General features: G+C 40.7%; 1 protein-coding gene across 1 annotated transcript in view; it reads right to left on the bottom strand.

Annotated features, from left to right (window-relative positions):
- The window catches only part of LOC141924014 (tyrosine 3-monooxygenase-like), a 33,057-nt gene that overhangs the window by 10,061 nt on the left and 2,531 nt on the right, over positions 1-20,465 (bottom strand). Inside the window, exons 3-9 of the mRNA XM_074825822.1 lie at positions 18,180-18,268; positions 14,869-14,936; positions 13,671-13,721; positions 9,837-9,982; positions 2,937-3,072; positions 2,223-2,292; positions 482-538 (exon numbers count right to left, since the gene is read on the bottom strand). Coding sequence (XP_074681923.1) covers positions 482-538; positions 2,223-2,292; positions 2,937-3,072; positions 9,837-9,982; positions 13,671-13,721; positions 14,869-14,936; positions 18,180-18,268 — 617 coding nt within the window. The remainder of the gene's footprint in view (positions 1-481; positions 539-2,222; positions 2,293-2,936; positions 3,073-9,836; positions 9,983-13,670; positions 13,722-14,868; positions 14,937-18,179; positions 18,269-20,465) is intronic.

Genomic DNA, 20,465 nt, shown 5'->3' with positions numbered 1-20,465 from the left:
GTTGTTTTGTCAAATGTATACAGCCTAGTGACTCAGAATGAAATGATAGTACCTACTCTCAAATTGCTTTTAAGTGCTCACCTATTTTGTGAGATTAATGAATACAGGGTGAATCAAATTCTGATGGCTCCCTGCACCTCACATTGCATATCCAGACTATTAAGCAAATCTGTAAAGCGAGCTGGGACCCTCCTGTGGCTGAAATTGTAGAAACTCAGCTTCATCAATACATTCTTATAGAAGCAAAAAATATAAGCATTTCCTCAGGTGGAATCACATGCTTCTGGACTCCCCCAGAGGGACCCCAGCCCCTGCTCCAGCACCTGCCTAACCTGCGGATGAGGAGAAGAGACAATCCTGTTGATGCTCCCATATTTGTAGCTAATCGTAGCACTGGTGAGGAGCCTTCCCTGCGCAGTAAGGGATATGCAGTGAATCACTTGGGTTTTGCCTCTGATATTAAACTGCCATCTGTACTTACTGTGGCCAGTTTCTCAATCTCCGCTTCAGATGATCCAAGAGAAGCCAGTCCAATATCCTAAAGCAAGTAAGCAAGCAGGCAGTGTTACACTAGTGTGATTATTCAGCCCAAGGGAGAGAAAGAGGGGAAGGGGGAGGACCACATCATTTCTAGCATGAATAGCATGAACTATTCATTGTTTTTGTCACCCAAAATGACCTTCCATGGCTTCCAGGATGCCTACCTCTCCCTGGCCCCCAGCTACATACCACTGGGAGCCACATTAGATAAGTGTTTAATCCTCAGCGTTCTCTGTGTAAAGTTAACCATCTCTTGACTTAATGCTGGACTATCCCTGGCAAAGATTTATAGGGAGGCATGAGAAGGAAGGACAGCAAGGTGGGGTTTATCTTTGTTGTTACCTTTCTGTCTTTCTGACAGCCCTTATGAGTGGGTCAGATCCTTGCAGGGAGGATTCTGTTTACTCTCATTTGCACTCCCTGTTAAGTATTATTCTCACAACAGGAGGAATCTGTAGATGTCTCTTCTCAGCTATCCCAGGAGCCATATCATGCAGCAAACAAACAAAATTAGGGCATTTTCACCATTCATCTCATGATGAATGGAACAAAAAAGAATTTTCATAGGGTGAATTTTAACTGTGAAAATACTTTGTGAAAAAAAAAAAAGTAAATGTGAAAATTCATTTAATGTGATCCCATGTTGTATAGGCTATGTTATAGATGGGAAAAGAGGAAATATGAAACTTTTGAAATTGCTATAATCTCTTATTTTTATTGTGTCTTCAATTCTGGTATTGAACTGAACTGAAGAGATTTCTTCCAGAATAAATTATAGACCACTATGATATTTTAAGTACTGCTCATCTGAATCTGATAATAACCAATATTTATGACCAAAATAGAAACTGACATGCATCCAAGTCGATACAACTAGAAACCACATTAAATGAGGTGAACTGGCTTTCTCTTCAAGATATTCTGACAGGGACCTACATCATGTAACCCCTCTGCTCTCATTGCCAGGTTCCACACTGGCCACTGGTTGATAATACTAGAATATGAGTTATCTTCTTCCCTCTGCTATGGTTTTGAGGCACATTTACAGTTCTGAAGTCTTTAATTATATGAGGTCATTGAGTTCACTTGGGTCTGACACTGACTGCTCATACTAAATAGCCCCTTATTCTACAAAGAAGCCCTGTTTTCTTCTTGGAGCCTCCTCACTACTGTGAGCAATGCTGTGAGAATCTGGTGAGTTGTAAAAGGAAAAACAACTCTAATGAATGACATGGTGATGGACACAATTAAAGTATCATGTGAGATAAAAATGTACATCCAGAGACAGAACCAGCCTGGGGGCTCAATGGCTGTTGCTGGTTAGGTTCATGTGGTGTAGGACAGGGAGCCAGGGGAACAGCATAGTCAGTACAACTCAAACACACAGCACCGCAGAGGCTCCACTGGCATCCTTCTGCAGACTGACACAGCCCTCCCACAGAGAAGTCCCACAAACACTGCCTGCCCTTCCTTTTACACGATGTCCACAGGGAGCAGTGCTACCACTCCCTTGGAGTAAATGTCTCCCTGGGCATTGCTAGCCCACCACCCATGGAGGTTGTGACTTGGGCACAATCGTCTTAAAATAGCATTTCAAGCACCATGAGCTGCATGCCTTTGAGGCATGTCTGGCCTGCTATCCAGAGCAATTGGTTTAACAACCAGCAGAACAAGCTTCTTACCTGTGAGAACTGGGCGAACTCCTTGTCAGCTAACATGGGAACATGACCCAACAACTCATGGCAGCAGTCTCTGGAAAACAAGTGACCTTAATAAAGTTTTCTTTTCCTGCCCTACATGAACTTCCCATGAAGGACTTTAGCCAATAGACTCCCAAAGGGAGCTAGTGTGAGGGCTGCTCTGCAGCAGCTGCCTCCATACCTGGCCTGGCTCTGCAGGGAGTGTGACAGAGCATTCCTATCTGCCATGGGGAGCCAGCTGCCCCCCACTACCTTGGCTATTGCCTCACTTGGCATGGCATGGGCACTAGTCTCCTATGTCACAATATCTTTGAAAGGTCCCTGTTTTGTCCCAGCATACAACAAAAGCGGCTGTGCAAACTTGTCATTTCTCATGAAATGTAATTGCTGTTGTCTGGCCAGCACTTACTGGGAGAGTTTCACAGCAGGGAATCAAACCCCAGCAGATGGTAACTGAAAGCAGGATGAAAAGATTAAACCAGATATTCTCCAGTCTTTTTCTTCCCCAGACAACTTTGCAAGAGAGACAGAGACCCACACCCTCTCATGCATGACTTCCTCTTCTAACTCTCCCGCTACCAGTTTCTCAAATTGTTTCATTCTGTGGACTACTGGATAGAGCTCCAGAGCTGTTCCCAAGAGAATCATCCCCAACACATTCAGAAGGATGGGATTGTGCCAGAGCATCAAACTTACGGTTCCGGGGAATGCATAGGAGAAGAAAAATGCCTTATATACTGTGTGCTCTGGAAGACACGAAATGCCAGGCTGGCAAGGAAGTCACGAGCAGACAGCAGTCCTGCAGCTGGTCTCAGCTGGAAACCTGTTCTCTCTGCAAAGGGAAGTGAGACCGAATTTAGGTGCTTCTAGGGTTAACTACATGGCACACTTACTTCAGGTAAGCAGTTTCAGCGGACCTTTGTGCTCTGTTGCAGTAGCTCCCTCTACCTAATCATAGTAGGAACATCCTGACTTATCATTATCGACATGCCCCTGTACTGCTATGGGTACAATTACTGCAACATCAAGCCACCTAGCCATCCATCCTACACGTATTCACACAGCAATGATAGGAGGTATGGGAGTACTGCCTACCCCAGATTACATTTTCAGCACATTTGCACACCTTTGTCCCACATGTCCCACATGTCAGTGATGTGTCTGAGGTCACATATGATCATTATGATCAAGCAGGGGACAGAAGTTGCATTTTCAGTCCTGGCTAGTCTATTAATTCTTGGATTATCTCTCTTGCTTCCTGTATAGCATATGTAAAAGAAAAACGGGAGTTAGATAAAGGACACACCCCACCCTTACCCTTGTCTGAGAGCACCTGGGTCTTCCCTGATGCTGGGTTATTGTTCAGCCCCCTCCTGCAGACTCTCTTATTCCCTGTACTGAAGCCTCTGGTACCTTGCACTGTTGAAAACAGAAGTACATGGACCATGGGTCTGCTCCAGTCTGGGCAATTCTTCTGTTCCACATTGGGCCTAGCTCAACATACCCCAGAGGTAGAATTGGAGCATGACAGTCAACTTAATTTCACTTTGTCAGTGCATGCTCCACATGTATAAACTAGCCCAGGACTGGCAAAACTTGTTATCAATTTTATCTTTCTGTCTGGACTTTGTTAGAATGGGAACACACAGGAGAAAGAGCAAACAGGTCCTCGTCAGAGATAAGGGTGCTGGAATTTGGCCCTTAACCATTCAACATCAGTTTCCATCAGTGCTCTCACCTATCTTTTCCCTCTGTTTTTTTTCACAATTATGTTTGTCTAGAACGGACTACACAGCTTCCTAGTGATATGAACATATGTGTTTTGCTTTGCATGTGTCCATAGAACAGAACAGAAGAATGCAATACTTTTGCACGGTGATTTCAGCTTGTGCTATCAGTGTTACCCCAGGACACCCTCCATTACTACAAAAGGTCTGTGAGAGACGACTAACAAAATAATCAGTCCTATAATCAGCAGAATACAAAATCTACATTTCCATGGGAAACATGTTGGTGGTCTGCAAAGTTAAGAAAATTGAAAATCATTGCTTTAAAAGAGAGCCAATGCTAATCTTTTTGAAATCCTATATTCAAAATCTGTGTTGTATTCTCAGCTCCCATAAATGACATTTCATATTCTTTAAAGCATAAAAGTACATTTAAAAAAAAATCAGAAATGGCTTTATTCTCCGTTCTCTATCCATATTCTATTGTGTCATGAAGCCTGGAACCTAATTTATTTTATGTAAACAAACAAAAAAATCCCACCCAGAAACCAAGCCATTTACAAGATTTGTTTTGGTTTGGTTTTTAATGTTTCTTCCAGCATTTCTTGTCTTGCTCTGTCTGGCTATTAGCACTTCTCTCATTTAAAAAAAAAAAAAATAGAGAGAGAAGAAAAGGAAAAAAAAAAGCTTCACTGAAAGAATTAGAAGTGACAAAACATCTGAAGCTATACAGGACAAAAGAAAGAGTGAACTGCAAGGAATGCTTCTAGCTGACAATGTGAGGGACTAGATGATTAGCATTTGCCATGGTTATCTTCTATCGCTCCACTGAATTCAAAGGTAATGGGTACAGAACTGCCTCAAAACTGAACAACAGCGAAAAACATCTATGGAGATTATGTCTTTGTCTATATGCTGAGTAAAGGCATCAGAGTTAACTAGGGAATCAGAAGTGGTTGTAAAATGACTTACTATTCTCCCCCCTCCCCAGTTAAGAAAGCAGGGTGTTTGGGGGAATAGAGAGACCATCAGTTACGCCTCCTTAGGCACTGGAAAGGAGCTGCTGATGCCATACTAAGCCAATCCAGAGCAGTGTGAAAATCTCAGCATCAAGTCATCTTTGGGCTAAATTCTGAGTCTGAGTGAAGTGAAAACTGCACCAGCTGAAAAATGTATCAGATGAGAACCAAGCCTTAAGTAACTGAGTTTTGGAAGGGCTATGAAAGAGTCTAGGGAAATTTATATTGCTTTAGCATCCATGTTGGAGGAGCAGGAGGGAAAATGAAAATTGCAGCTTATGTTCCCTGAGATGCCCTTTTAAATATAGGCCAGTGAATCAGACAGTCTGCTGATGGAACAGACTTGGCCAGTTGCCTTGAAAAGCCAGAGGAAAAAGTTATCTGCTGAAGGTAATAGCTGCAAAATCTGAACTTCTATTTCATTACTGCACAATAAAACCAGCAATCAGTAGAGAATTGGGGGTGTGGCTGATTGGATCTGCTGCCAAGAGATCTCTGAAATCAAAATGAGTTGAAGAGAAGGTCCTGAGCAGTTCACCTAAAGTGATCTGTAAGGCTTAATTCTTGGATGAAAAACTTATGTATACAGGCCCCTGCATTGAAGTGTGAGCTTGCTTGAGTTCACTGGCTGTAATTTCTTCCAGCTGTGGAGGACAATGAATGCCTAAATCCAAACATCTTTCCTAGAAAGAAAGATGTGCCTAGGTTCATCTAGTTAACCCTTTAGAAAAACACTTGCCATGTTAAACAGTCACAAGGTTAATTATTTAAATTCCCTTTAAGTAATTATGAAATACTTACAATGTAAAGTTCATTTTTGTTCAAACCAGCCTCACTAGCAGGCCAGGTAACATTAGACAGATCTTGTAGTTCAGATTGTATTGAAGCCAAAAGAAATTGCTTGCTTGAGTTTACAGATACTGCTGAGTAAAAGGGAAGGTGAAAGTTTATCTCGCTGTGTGGGCTGGTTATAACATGATCACTTTCTCTCCAGGATATCCCTGTCTCTTTCTCTGCATCCCTATAGTTTATTATATTCAAAGCTGTGCCAGGACAGTTTTTTCAAAGCTGCACCAGAGGAGGTTTATACTCAACGTTAGGAAGCATTTCTTTATGGAGAGGATGGTCAAACACTGGAACAGGCTTCCTAGAGAGGTGGTCAATGCCCCAAGCCTGTCAGTGTTTAAGAGGCATTTGGACAATGACCTTAACAAGAAGCTTTAACTTTTGGTCAGCCCTGAATTGATCAGGCAGTTGGACTAGTTTGGGGCCACTCCTCTTTAATATCTTTATTGATGATCTAGATGAGGGGATCGAATGCACCGTTAGTAAGTTTGCAGATGACACCAAGTTGGGTGGGAGTGTTGATCTGCTCGAGGGTAGGGAGGCTCTGCAGAGATCTGGACAGGCTGGAGCGGTGGGCTAAGGCCAACTGTAGGAGTTTTAATAAGGCCAAATACTGGGTGCTGCACTTCAGCCACAACAACCCCCAGCAGTGCTACAGGCTTGGGGAGGAGTGGCTGGAGAGCTGCCAGTCAGAGAGGGACCTGGGGGTGTTGATTGACAGCCGGCTGAACAGGAGCCAGCAGTGTGCTCAGGTGGCCAAGAAGGCCAATGGTATCCTGGCTTGTATCAGAAATAGTGTGGCCAGCAGGGACAGGGAAGTGATCTTACCCCTGTACTCGGCACTGGTGAGGCCGCACCTCGATTCCTGTGTTCAGTTTTGGGCCCCTCACTACAAAAAGGACATTGAATGACTCGAGCGTGTCCAGAGAAGGGCAACGAAGCTGGTGCAGGGTCTGGAGCACATTTATGAGGAGCGGCTGAGGGAACTGGGGGGGTTTAGTCTGGAGAAGAGGAGTCTGAGGGGAGACCTCATCGCCCTCTACAACTCCCTGAAAGGAGGTTGCAGAGAGCTGGGGATGAGCCTCTTTAACCAAGTAACAAGCGATAGGACAAGAGGGAATGGTCTCAAATTGTGCCAGGGAAGGTTTAGACTGGATATTAGGGAGCATTTCTTTACAGAACAGGTTGTTAGTCGTTGGAATAGGCTGCCCAGGGAGGTGGTGGAGTCCCCATCCCTGGAGGTGTTTAAGAGTAAAGTTGACTTAGCGCTTAGAGATATGCTGTAGTTGGGAACTGTAAGTGTTAGGTCAATGGTTGGACTGGATGATCTTCTGGGTCTTTTCCAACCTAGACAATTCTGTGATTCTGTGATTCTGTGATTCTGTGATAGTTGTAGGTTCCTCCCAACCAAAATATTCTATTCTATTCTATTCTATTCTATTCTATTCTATTCTATTCTATTCTATTCTATTCTATTCTATTCTATTCTATTCTATTCTATTCTATTCTATTCTATTCTATTCATCATACATGCTAAAGAATGGTCCAGTGTTTAGAGGCAGTATTTAGCAAAGATACATGCTGGCATTTACATCCTAAATGGGCAAGTGAGACAGTCTGGGGCTCACCCAGAGCTAACCAGTGACAGGAGGAACTGCACTATTCATCTCCACATAGGCTGTAGTTGAAATACATCCACTGTACGCCAAGGAACTTGGGGAGATACTTTACAGCCTATAGTTTTATTTAAGTTTGGTTGGTTGAGCACTGCACACCTACGACACAGGAAAGAGACCAAGCACACAGTTGATTAATGAGTTGTAAGGAGCAAAAATTCTGGCCTTGCTGACACGGGTGGTAAAAGCCACCCAAATAAGTAATAAATTAGAAGAACTCCTTATAAATCATACCCCTCACCCAGTGGCTGCTTGACATGAGGCTGTTTTTTACACAGATTTTTACAGACCTTGCTGATGCTTCTGCCTCAGACTGAGTTGGTTGCAAAAGGACCTTGCAATAATGTCAATCTTCATGCTATTCTAGAAAGTATTCTGCATAGTGAAATGACCTTATTAGAGGGAATCACTGAAGATAAGTAAGATATCTGTTCAAAGCCCCATATAATGGGACTAAAATAGCTTACTCTTAATGGTGTCTAGCTGTAAACACAGTTCTTTGGAATAAACTTTGTTCCATCTATGCATAATCTTTTACAAAGCCTGTAGGCTATATTAATCCAGGTTTTACCTACAGTTTAAGGAGGGTAGGACCAATGCTCCTGAGAGCCATTCTTTCCATTTTCCTTAGACAACCATTCCAGGATGGAATAAAATGCCTCTGAAGTGCCTGGTTCTCATTCCCAGTCAGAATAGTTTGGATAATTAGATTACACTAGACACCCTATGTTTATAGTAAATAAGTTGAAACTTACCATGAACATCTTCCTAACTGTTATTAGCAGAATTTTCAGAATTACTGTTTTTACTGAATTTTTTTTTGCTTAGGACAATTTTTATGGCATAGAGAAAATTCAGAACCAGAGCCTACAAAAGCAGTGAGCAGGACTAGGCTCCAGGCAACCAAATCCTGTCAACCAACATAAGAAATACAAATAATATTATGACAGGATATTCTTACATTTTCCTAAATTCTCCCACTTTGAAATCACCTGATTCACTTAAAGAATGTGAATATCTGTAGTAGTGAAATCAGCATCACATGATTTCTGGACCTCCCTGCTGTCAGCTACTGTGTAAATGAAATAAGATGAGATCATGAGAAAAATATTTATCAGCCTAGTTACTATAGGAGGGAAGTAAGATGGATAGCTGAATAGAAGGGAAAATACATGAGAAAGTACATAATGCATACACAGAAAAATTCCTGCAGCTGGATGTGATGGTGCTCATGAGAGATACTTTTCATATGTCAACCCTCCATTCCCTTATACTGAAGGTGCAATAAAAACTTTGTCATCAAACAGCTTAATCTTCCCAAAAAATGGCAATGTCTTAGAAAACTCTGCAACAAGAAAAAGCTTATTCAAGCTTACTAGTATGTTACATGGAGCTTACTGTTACATGGAGCAGGTTACTTGATTTCCCAAAATTTTGAATTTAAATTTAATTTCTTTAAAGCTAATCCATACTTTTTATGTCCTTCTCTCTGGCACATCTCCTTGTGAATTAGAAGGAACAAGGAGGCTTTAAAGACTGTCTTTATTCATTCTTGAAAATGGTAGGAAAACAGCTGGTTGACACAAAGCACCTGGCCTTGTGAATCCAAGCAGCCTCATAAAAATAATGCAGGCTCCCTTCCTTTACTGCCCCTCGCTAGTCAGCCTCCATCTAACAGCAGGTAGGTTAGCCTAGCAATCTTATGCATCCTTTCAAGGCCACATATTCATGTATTAACAGACTAGCACCACAACCTTTCTGCTCTCATCTGCCACACAGTAGGTACCAAAGAGTTTAGTGTGGCAGGTGGGTCCACAGAGACAGAATGAAGCAGTGTTGTTTCAAGGCAGCTGTTGACTGACTAGCAGGACCTCCTGGAAATCATTTCCTCTAGGGCATATTGACATCTTGTCTCATGCAACAGAAAAAATTATACTTGAGAGGTATGTACCTGTACTTGTGTTTGGGTCTTACTAGCAGCGTAGCTATAGCAGCAAAAAGTACAGCCAAACCCATAGAAAACCTGTGTGTGGAAGTCATGCTGAACAGTGTTCTGCTGTGGCTGTACTGCTGCTAATACTGGAATTAGCTGGTTAGTGCTACACCAGCTGCAGCTGCTCACAGAGCAAACACAAATTTACTGACAGCTTGATCCCTAGACATGCCTGGTATTAATGCCCTGTGCTACAGCTCATCTTGCACAAGGGAACTCTACAGCTAATCATCTCTGCTCACCAGCTTTGGTCCTAACACATGGTTTGTGTGTGTATGCAATGTACAAACATATCCAGCAAACCCTAGAATAAACCATAGTTCATAATGACTGACCTTTTAAAAATCTGGAGACGTCCCGAAGTTGAGGTATGTTATCCTCTTGGTAGCCACAGTATTTCTCCAGCTGCTGGAAAGCATCCAGGTACTGCATACAGGCATGAGTAGGGTAAAGGCTGCTCAGCTTCCTGTAGACTTCTCTCCTGAAAAGCAAAAGCGTGACCCACCTCAACAAACCAGTACTTACATGACCTATCTACAGATCCACAGAGAGGCATAAAACCCCAGCATAGGCAACAGTCTAAAAATCTCAACTCAGGACAGCTGGTGCTTGAAAGCTGATGTTTGGGTGGATGTAGCAAAGCATAAGGGGTTTGTTTCACTTTTCCTTCAGAAGGTGGGTTCTGTTCAGCAAGTCTGTTTTATCCCTTCCTACACTCTCCTTTAATGTAACAGGACTATAATCCTGATTCAGAAGTGTTTCTTGATTAGGTATAAGGGTGTTGGAAGTACCAGGGAAATCCCAAGGAGAAAGCTGAGGCTGTGGCCCTCTTTATATTCTGCGGTTTAGGGATGGAATAAGTCAGGTATTCCCTCCCTCCCTACACTGGGGTGCAACTTGAAACGCCAGTCCCTCCATCTCCATGCTAAAGCCTAGCCTATATTTGAGTCTTATAAACCTCCCCTTAAAAAAGCACATTTTCTGATACTGAAGAGTAACATCTGGACAGCCAAAGAGGTTCACATTTTTGCAGTTCAAAATGCCTGGCATGGGCTATGTATTTGAAAGACATGCCAACTTCTTGAAGCATTTAGCCCATTATACAAAAAGAGACCAGCTGAAGAAAAATATATATAACCAGGTTTGGACACAGGCTTCAAGCTTCTCCCAAAGTTGATGGTGCTCAGATTTAGAGCTGTGGTTTGGAATATATTTAGCTGTTGCAAAATAAAACAGGAGTAATAAGATGGCAAAGAACCTTATAGAAATGGTTATTTTTGTTCAGACATGGCCCTAGGGTGTTAACAATTTTATAAACATTGTTTTATGAAAATTGAGATCATTCTTGGAAATGCTGGCTACGGAAAATGACCTTTTGTTGTTTTTGTATTGTATTTTTTTTGTGATGCTATTGTTGCTATGGAGGTGATAGCCAGTCCCTGGTAATGGCTCTCTTCATTTGTACAAATGTCTTACACGATGTGGGAGTAATGAGCCAGAATGAGGGGGGGTGAGGAAAACCTTAGGAGGAAAAAAAAATAAAAGAACAGAGGGAAACAGTGGCTGCTGTCACTATTGCAAAAGCCGCAGGAGACTGGGCCATTTCCATAGAAGAATTAGGAAAAAATGAGGAGGACTAGAGTTCCAGTGTTGCCCCGACTTATTTCCCCATAGAATACTACTGACTTCAGTGGGATTGCATAGGATCTGAACCAGTACACAGTTCATCCCCAGACTGGAGACTAGAGAGATCAGGCTTGTTCACACTTCTGCACATATGGTCTTTTTCATAAATGTATCATTCTACTGCGTGTCCAAACATTGACTTCCACAGAAATGTAGGCAGTCTCAGAGAATAGTGATGAATTACCCAAAGCTGTGTCCCTCCTCTCTAAGTACCTCTAAGGAAATCATCTAAGTTCACTCCAGAGTTAATGGAGTAACAGATATTTTCAGACAGCAATCTAGCTTGCCCTAATGTACTGTCTCAGATAGGTGTAACGCCTCACCGTATGGAGGTGCTATCATGCAAAGCACCATTAAGCTGCTACTTGATGTTATTCCAGTCCAGAAAGAGAAACTGCTGAAAGCAGAAGCTATGAAATACTCTAGAAAGGAGCCTCATAATGAAGGATGGAGCTAGCCACTTGAAAGACTTTAAAAGCAATGAGCATATTTTACATAAATTTCCTTATTCTTTTAGAAAAAAGTGGCACTCTTCACCTTTCTTATGAAGATGTGACAGGTGCATCCCCATAATTTTGTCCTAGATTCTCCTTTTTTCTTATATAGCTTTTACCCATAAGATGTCTTTTATGACTATTTGGTTTCAGGGTCTTCCAAGAAGCTTGTTTGAAAACAGAAACTCAGATCATCAGTACCCTCTGTTTTCTGAAAGTCAGATTTCTTCACTTGCTTAGTTTTCATTTTTATAACCATGTTGCTACAAACTGAAGGCATCCAAAAACTCTTCAGAGTGAATACCAAGGGAATTTAGTCTGTGCTACAAACTTCCCGTGCACAGTGCTCAATTAAGTTGTGCTGTAATGCAGCTGACCTCAGGGCACAGCCCCAGGGAGCTGTGACAACCATTGGGGGGTCTAATTTTGGAAACATCTTTACATAACAAGACAACCTGGGTTGCTGGGCCTGGCTCTTTGGGGAAATGGGCAGATACTCCTTTAAAGGTCTATCCCGTTACCACAGTGGGACTAATTCTAGGTGGAGAAGGGCTAGAATGACGGAGGTTGGCAACAAGAGACGAAAACAGGAAAGAACACAAAATTAAATTTTCTTAAATATGACATTCCCACACACCACCCCATGCCAAGATTGTTGGCTGGTGGTAGAAATCATGAGCATGACACCGACCATCAATCTTTGACAATTGAAAGATGCTATAAAAACCTATTTGAGCTTAATAAAAATGTGACCGCCTGGATGAGTTGGATGCAAGATTTCTATGTGATTGTGGGCAACACCCTGCAAGCTTTCTATGGCACAGTAGATATTAGTCAAAATAAAATAATCACTGAAAAACATCAGATGGCCCTGTGGTTGAGGTTCTGGCATAAGACATCTAGTGTATGGATTTAATTCCTGGCATTGACATAAATTTTGTATATAACTTTGGGCAAATCATTTAAACTCTAGTTTTTTCAGTTCCACAGTTATAAAATGTGGGCATCATTCTTCCTTTTTCCCACCTTTAGGCTGTCTTTGCATTTAAATCATAAACTTTTCTGAACAAAGACTCTCATTACATGCACACGTGGCACCTTGCACAATCTTGGAACTCTGCTTTTAGTTAGGACATTTGGACATATTTATGTTTGTATTATCATACAAATGTGTAATTATTGCTGCTTACTGAGGTTTGCTAAAGTTAGTGGGAGAAAGTGGAAACAGAGATATATGAAATAAGAACTCTGCTTTCTTTCAAATCTGCCACATACTTCACATAAAGTCTGCAAACATACTTTGAATTGAATTAATTTTGTTTATTTGTTTGGGGTTTGGGTTTCTCTGAGTGGCAAATTTTCAGGAGAAACAAAGCCCCAGTGAAAAAATCCTGCACCCATGTAAAAGTAGCTTGCTATCATTTCATATGACATCAAAGGCCTTTTTACAGTGTAAATAATGTATTCTGGAAGTGCACTCCAAAATTTCCTTTACCTTCCTTTTGAGAGAATGTTACCTATTCATGTTAACAGCAATGAATACTTGCAGGAGAACAAGCAAGGCTGGTCTTTCCTATGAACATTGGATTAGCCACATCTTGTGAGTGAACTTCCATCCTGTGAGTGGGCATTTTCTCCTGGTAACAGTTTTAGAAAGTTGATATTTCTGTCACCACCATAGTTATGGTTAATTAGAGGTCAATTAGAAGAAGTTATACTATAGGCTACAGGTGTTTTCTGGCTTCTGATATCTTGATGGGATTGGCAGACAGGGAGATGGTCAGGAAAATGTATTTTGCTCTAGAAAGCGAATAGTTAAGACCAGTCCTGAGAATGGCTTTCTGCAAAACAAATGACCAAAAGGTAATACTTAACCAAGGAGTAAAATCTGAGATGAATAAATGTGGTTTTAAATGTTATAACACTGCCAATCTTCCCCGGTACTGCTGTGGAATGGCCCAGACGTTGAAGTATAAGTAACAAACTCACCAAGTTGCAGTCTCCTGTGCTGTGTACTCGATGTGAGGCAAAGGGTCTCCTCTGTAATGGAGAGAGGAAATAATGCATGTGTCTAAAGCAGGTTTCAAGTTCAGTTTCCAAGCATTATTTTTGCCTGCACCATGAATATTTGCTGTAATGAAGCTCAAAACTGCAAAATAGTACATAATTAACAATTTATTTGTCCTGGTGGACTCTAATGTGTGCATTTTCTCCTCTGTTCCAATGTGGGGAGGAAACAGAGGAATATGGTAAAAAAGCGAGCTATGTTCTGCTTTACAGAAGAAAAAAGAGGCCTTCAGGCTTACCCTTACCTCTGCTGAAGGTCATCTAGCAACCAAAATGCAGTGTGTGCCTGGGGGATGTGATCAGCACAGTATCGTTGCAGAGAAGCATTCACAAACTCATCAGCAGAGAGCTGCCCAGGCATACACTGTGGCGATCACTAACTTCTCTGACGGGCGGTTTTCTCTCCTCTTCCTCACTGTTGCTTCTTCAGTAGCTCTGAGTCAGTTCAGTGTGTGCCATTGTGCTGGTTTTTACTGCGCTAGCTCTGATATATGGTGGCATTGAGAGAACTGCACTCAAATAGAAGTCTCTCAAGACTTGGGAGTTTTCACCAGTTCTTGGACACCATGAGGCTGATAATCCTCAACATCTCATCAACTCTGTTAGACATCAGTGTGATTCTGGTGAAGTTTTACACATAAAGACAGAAATATTTTCAATCACCCATACAAGACTTGAGAGGTTTTTAGGTAATTAATGTACATGGCTAGAGCCATTTTGTCATACAAATACCAAAAATAGTAAATTGCTTTTCTTTGACAAAAATATGCTCCTAAAAAACTTCTCCCTACAGTTCCTTTCAAAAGATTAACTTCAGTTCAGGAGCTAGTCCTAAAAGGAACTGCAAAATTTAAATGAGAGTCATATTGAGAAATCGCCTCTGCTAAGACAAAATATAACACTGAAGGAGATGTGAATGCAATCCTAAGATTTTATCTTAAGGTATATTTGCTGTATTGTGGGAAAAGACTATTTCGTATGGAGTGATTGAATTCTGTTTTCTAAAAGATAGCCTCACTGATACATTGACAAAAGATTAAGTCTGCTATTTCTTGCACAGTAAGATGTCTGAAAGTGCATGTAGACTGCTGAAGTCTCTCTTCAGCAGCCTTGTACTTACGCTCTGTAATTAAAGGCAAGGTCAGCAAAGAATGCCCTCCTTTTCTTATACTCCAGGTCACCGTATCCCTGAGTTAGAAAATAATTCAAAAAATGTTTTACATTAAGAGAGATTTGTGGGCATAAATAAATTTGCTAACAGAAGCATTGAGTAAACCTAGGCCTCAAATAGGTGGTTTTCTCCGAGGCAATGAATCCTGAGCCTTACAAATGGGGTAAACCAAAGACTACAATCAGTTATATCCATGACATTTTGATGAAAATTTGGGGCCTGTGACCAGAAAGGAAAGTAACATGGCTTTGGTGGGAAGGTTTGGAGTTGTTCATAAACACAACGTCACAGACCATTATACTTACAGTCAAATTTAAATGCAAATCACATTAAAAATTGGATTGAAATTGCAGTGTTACTTCTGCTGGGGAAGAACTGAATCTCTGAATTGTTTCTTTTCTGCCCCAAGCATGAAGATTGTAACATAGGGCTGTGATGGACATGATGGTACCAAGCCTAGTACCACCTCGCCAGAAAAAGTAAATTGTGCCTGCACAATATCCTGCACTTTGGGCGAAGAAGGAGTCCTCACTGGCTAGAAATCATAAGAGCCACCACTGAATCTGTAGAAAGTACAAGCTTTCAGCTCAAACCCCCGTTGCTCATTTATTACCATGTTATGATAACGACAGATGCAGTGGTATCTGTTTAAAGGGACAGTTTACTTATTAAATACCAGAGTTTTCTTTTTGCCCCCTCAATGTTTACTAGAAGTTGAGATTCAAGCAGGCTTCTCCAGCTATTAAGTATGAATAGAGATGTGGAATCAAATTCCTTTGAATTTTACATAATTCATAATAGGAATAAAATCTGAAATCTGGCACTGTGTAACTAATATAACTCATAAAGCAGTGTTGATCAGCATCACTGTACAAATATTTATTATTCTAAAATATTCTGAATTTACTGGAACAACTTTGCATACTACAAGCCAAATTTCTCCCTTAGGTTTATTCACATAATTTTCAGTGTAGCAATAATACCAGTAATACTGCACTTAATGAGTATTGTGTGCGTGAATTTGAGGAAAGAGCTGGATCCCAAGAGCATGTTTATTTTTGTCATGTGTTATGGATAATATGTTCATTCAGATGCCACCCTTGCTTGTCAGTAGCTCTAACAAGTCCAGGCAAAACATGTGGAAAAGCCATCAGGCCAGGCTAGCGTTGATGCTGTGACCTCTCAGCTTTGTCCCTGCTGTTCCCAGGGCTCTGTGCCCTCACTCTGGGCAGCAGGAGCCTCCCTGGGAGACCACTACAACCAGTGTTAGGGTGCCCCAGAGACTGGTGTCACAGTGCCATTGGTTTGCTTTTCTGGCCATTAAAGAGACAATAAAGAACAAAGTGAAACTGATGAGATGAACAGTCCAAATTACCTATTTGGTACCAAATGTATATGCAAAATCTCTGCTGAGCCACCATCAACGTATTTGGTACTTTCCTCCAACCTGTCCATTTTTGAGCCATGCTTAGCAGCACTATAAATGAACCCACACTGTGCTCTCTCTTACCACAGACAAATGATTTTCAGTGTCTGAGCTAACTTGTTTCAAGCTAGTTTAAGTATTTATACATTGCACTTAATTCTGCAGTGTAGATTTATCCCTACTCAATACTTTGGTAACTCTGAACCGTTGGTGCTTTCTCTCATCCTCTTCAGTGCTCATACCTCCTATTTGGCAAAGTAGGAGGGGAACTTAGTCCAATTCAGAAAATTCCCAATGTGAATTCATTTATCTCATGAGAAACAGCCTCAGAGCTAGCTCGGAAAAATGACAAATACTTGGGTTGTTTCTATCAGAAAGATGTGAGGCAGAATGAAAGATGCCCTGGTTAAGGAGGATATGAAGCTCTCCCTAGAGCATTATAGTGATTCTTAAAAATAGAAGACAGACTTGGAAAGTTTGTCTTTCCAAGACAGAACTGCACATAGCTAATAACATTAACATTGTATGGGTTAATCAAAGGGTCTAAACAGAATTCAGACATTTAGAAAAGGGAATGACAAAATCTTGTCCTTACATTTTTCAGTGCAAAGTCTGTGCTTCTTTCCCTTTTCATGCATCGCTTCTTTGTGATGTTTGGCAGAACACTTCATAATTCTGTGACCTGCCTTGCTGATCAGCAAATGGCCCTTTGGAGTCCCTTATTCGTCTGTACCTAACTCATACGTCATCACACTAAAGCTGGAAAACTTTGATGAGAAACAAGTGTTTGGATTTTTTGTTCCCAGTACTTTGCCTTACTATTATCATCACTGTAGAAGGACTCTACAGTGCATTTTTCCTCTTCCTTCTATTAGAGTTTCTGCTTATGGCAAGGCTAAGAGTACACACACAAAACTGTTATGAGTAAAGCCCTTCTTGCAGCCCACTCATAACCAAGACATACTGCCTGAATCCAAGGAAAAGCCAATCACAAACATTCTAACAGTATTTTGCAGAGTAATATCAATAAATACTGTCAAAATCCTGGCTCCAAAGACCTTGTGAAAAGTCAGATGTAAATTAGGATTATAATCTTTCTAATTTGCTTCCTATTTAAACTTTAGATACTTACCTCAACTGAAATCACTAGACCTTTTGAGCTTCGTCAGTCACATTTAAATCTCAGTTCAAGTATTATATTCATTAATCAGTGCTGCCATGTATTTATCTTATTTTCTGTCTAGACGACCTTTGCAAGTTTAAGCATAATACTCCCCTCTGTGGGATCTGAGGATCTGGTATTTATTAGTCACTAGTTCTTTGCCACTTGTCCTCATTACCGTCCTCTTTACATCTGCACTTGAATGAGATTCCTGGTATACGCAAATTTAAAAATGTGGGTAGAATATCTGAAAGGTCAAAACATAGAAAACACAAAAAGCAGAAATCTGGGGAACTTGGTTGTTATGTGGACCAGCTAGTAAAAACTGGACATACTTCAAATATATCAGGGGTGAAATAATAAACAAGAGGTCTTTTTAAACTAAACAATTAAATGTAAACTCATGCTAAAGGATATGTTGAATAGAAATTACTTCAGCATGTGTCTTATGTTAATCATATGTACCTTGATGAATCAGGACCCATAAGTTTTTCTCATTATTAAGTTATTCATTCTATACTCCCTAATTCCAGTGAAGATCATCCTTTATCTGATCCTTCATTTTCTCTGTCCTTTCATGAGTATTTCTTTTCTCCTGAAATTTTCCTTACAGAAGTTTCCCTACAGAGAGTTTCTTTTTTTAAAATGAAATAACAGTGATGTCAAACTTACAGGGTGACCATGGTCCAAACTGGGATCATACTTAGTGATCAGATGGTGACACTTGTCCAGATCTTCAATTTTTCTGGGGAACCAGGGCACTGAAGAGAAATCAGCAAGAGTTAAATGAGATAGGATCAAATAATTTTTAAAAGACACAAAAAAATAAAGGTTGTGCTAAAGGTTACAAGCTTTCTTTTCATCAATATCTAAGAATATTCATATCTACGTGTCACCATATGTCAGTAGTTGAATTCATTTGCCAACCAAACTGGCAGGCTGGATGAAAAATGATCTGAAATTAACTTGCAATGATAATCTCTCAGTTTTAATTAGTAGAAACAATTTTTAAAGGCAAAATCATTTCCTTTTAGGCCAAATGAGATGTTCTGTTTGACATAGCACAACAAATTTATTTCTACATTTTGGATTTAAGAAATTTTCTAAAAAGTAGTATAAATTTTCATACCTTTAAAAGTGAAAACATTTTAAAAGGAAAACATGAAATTTCTAGAAACAAAACAAGCCGAGAAGTATCTTAAGTTTTTTCCTTCTGACTCATTTTTCTATTTTTTTCATCAACATTATTATATCATTAGCTGAATTTCCAGTTTCCTTCCCCTGAAGTGGGGACCTTTTCTGGTGACTAAAATAAAAGTAAACTGTGCTCATTATAATTTAAGTGCCAGCATTTATAACAAATGATTTAAAAGAATACTGAAAAAAGACAAAGTTGATATTGCTTTCTTGAGGTCAGACCGATGCTGTGATCAGACTTAGTGTATTACAGATCAGAAAAGGTCCGTTTGTCATCACCTTAATCTCATACTTGACAAGAGATCAAGCATCTCTGTACTGAATGGCAGATTTAGCTTTAACCCTATAATATTATATCCAGGCACATACAGTTCACAAAAGTATAGGGCTACAAATACACACTGATGTTGGGAAATTCCAGTTCTTTCATGCAGTTATGGCCAATTCTGAGGTAAGAAGGAAGAAATACTAGTCTGACAGATGTCTTATATCACTCCAGAATTTTTTTTCTGAGCCTTTGTCTTTGGCTATACCAATGGTTCTGCATGCAAGATACCTGTCCTGCCATCTATGGCCATATCTCCTCAAAGCCTGTACTTGGTCATGAGTCCTCCAGCGTATGTCCCCATACACATCTTGCCTATCCCTTACTGAGTCCTGGGAGAGAGCAGACAGGCTGAAGGAGATGGGAGGAAGGACCATGGCAGAACCCTTGGACTGGTCACAGAAATGGATGTAGCCAATAAAACAGGGATAGTGCTGGCAGATGCCAGTTTGGCTGCATCTGTCTCTGCTTCATGGAAGCAGAGATAACCACTGCTTTTCTCAACTGAATACCAAATTAATTTGGGTTAAAGCCACTATGGGCAGGGCATTGTATTGTCACTGTCCTTCAGCAAACTGCCTGGGAAGACCTGTCTGGCTCACCTAAAAACTCTGAGGGAAAGAATAAAATGTCCATGTGGGAAAAAAAAAATGATCAATCCAGGAGCTGGAGCCTCAGATGATGGGGATAGCCAGAACATACATATTTACATCTTCTCAGAAAAATAATTGTTGACAAGTAAGCGTGAAGCGTGTTTATACAACTTAGATATCTCCTAGTTACCAATATGCTCTCACAGGCATCTGCAAATCCCACTAGAAAGTGAAGATGCAGCTAGCCTCTTTCAATAAGAGGCACTGTCACTTTCAATAAGATATACCAGGAAAATGGGCCACTAGCCAATCTTAAACCTAGGGGCTAGCGGAGCTGAAAGTCCTCTGACACTTTAGCACCCCTGAATTCACCTCAATAGGTCCAAAACCACAAAGAGCTTTAAAACCAAAACCTAAGGTGTCTCTCTGGGCCACAGATACCAACTGTCTGACCCATTCATCTGGAAATCAAATGAACTACTTAGGACAGTACTGAATTCTGGGGCCTGAAACACCCAGAAAAGACTATTTACAAACTAAGGAGTGCTCTGCATACATCTGAGCTAACTTAGAAACAGACTCTGACCATTTGCATGCCAAGTATATTAATTCTGGCATCATTACATCCCAAATCAGCCTGATTATTTTTGCGATTGCTGTTCAAAACCGTAAGAAAAAGGAAAATGTTAAGAAAATTATGTCCCTAATATTCCTCTGCTTTAATGATAAGCACACCCTCTTTTAAGAGTCCTTTGATTTTAGTGTAGATCCCAGTCCAAGCACACCTGAAACTAACTGCTATTTCTGAACACAAACCTCTCAACTCCCGAGGAAATCCTAAAT

This window comes from Strix aluco, chromosome 5 (genome assembly GCF_031877795.1).
Source record: "Strix aluco isolate bStrAlu1 chromosome 5, bStrAlu1.hap1, whole genome shotgun sequence".
Lineage (NCBI taxonomy): Eukaryota > Metazoa > Chordata > Aves > Strigiformes > Strigidae > Strix > Strix aluco.
This window is presented reverse-complemented; position numbering and strand designations above follow the sequence as displayed.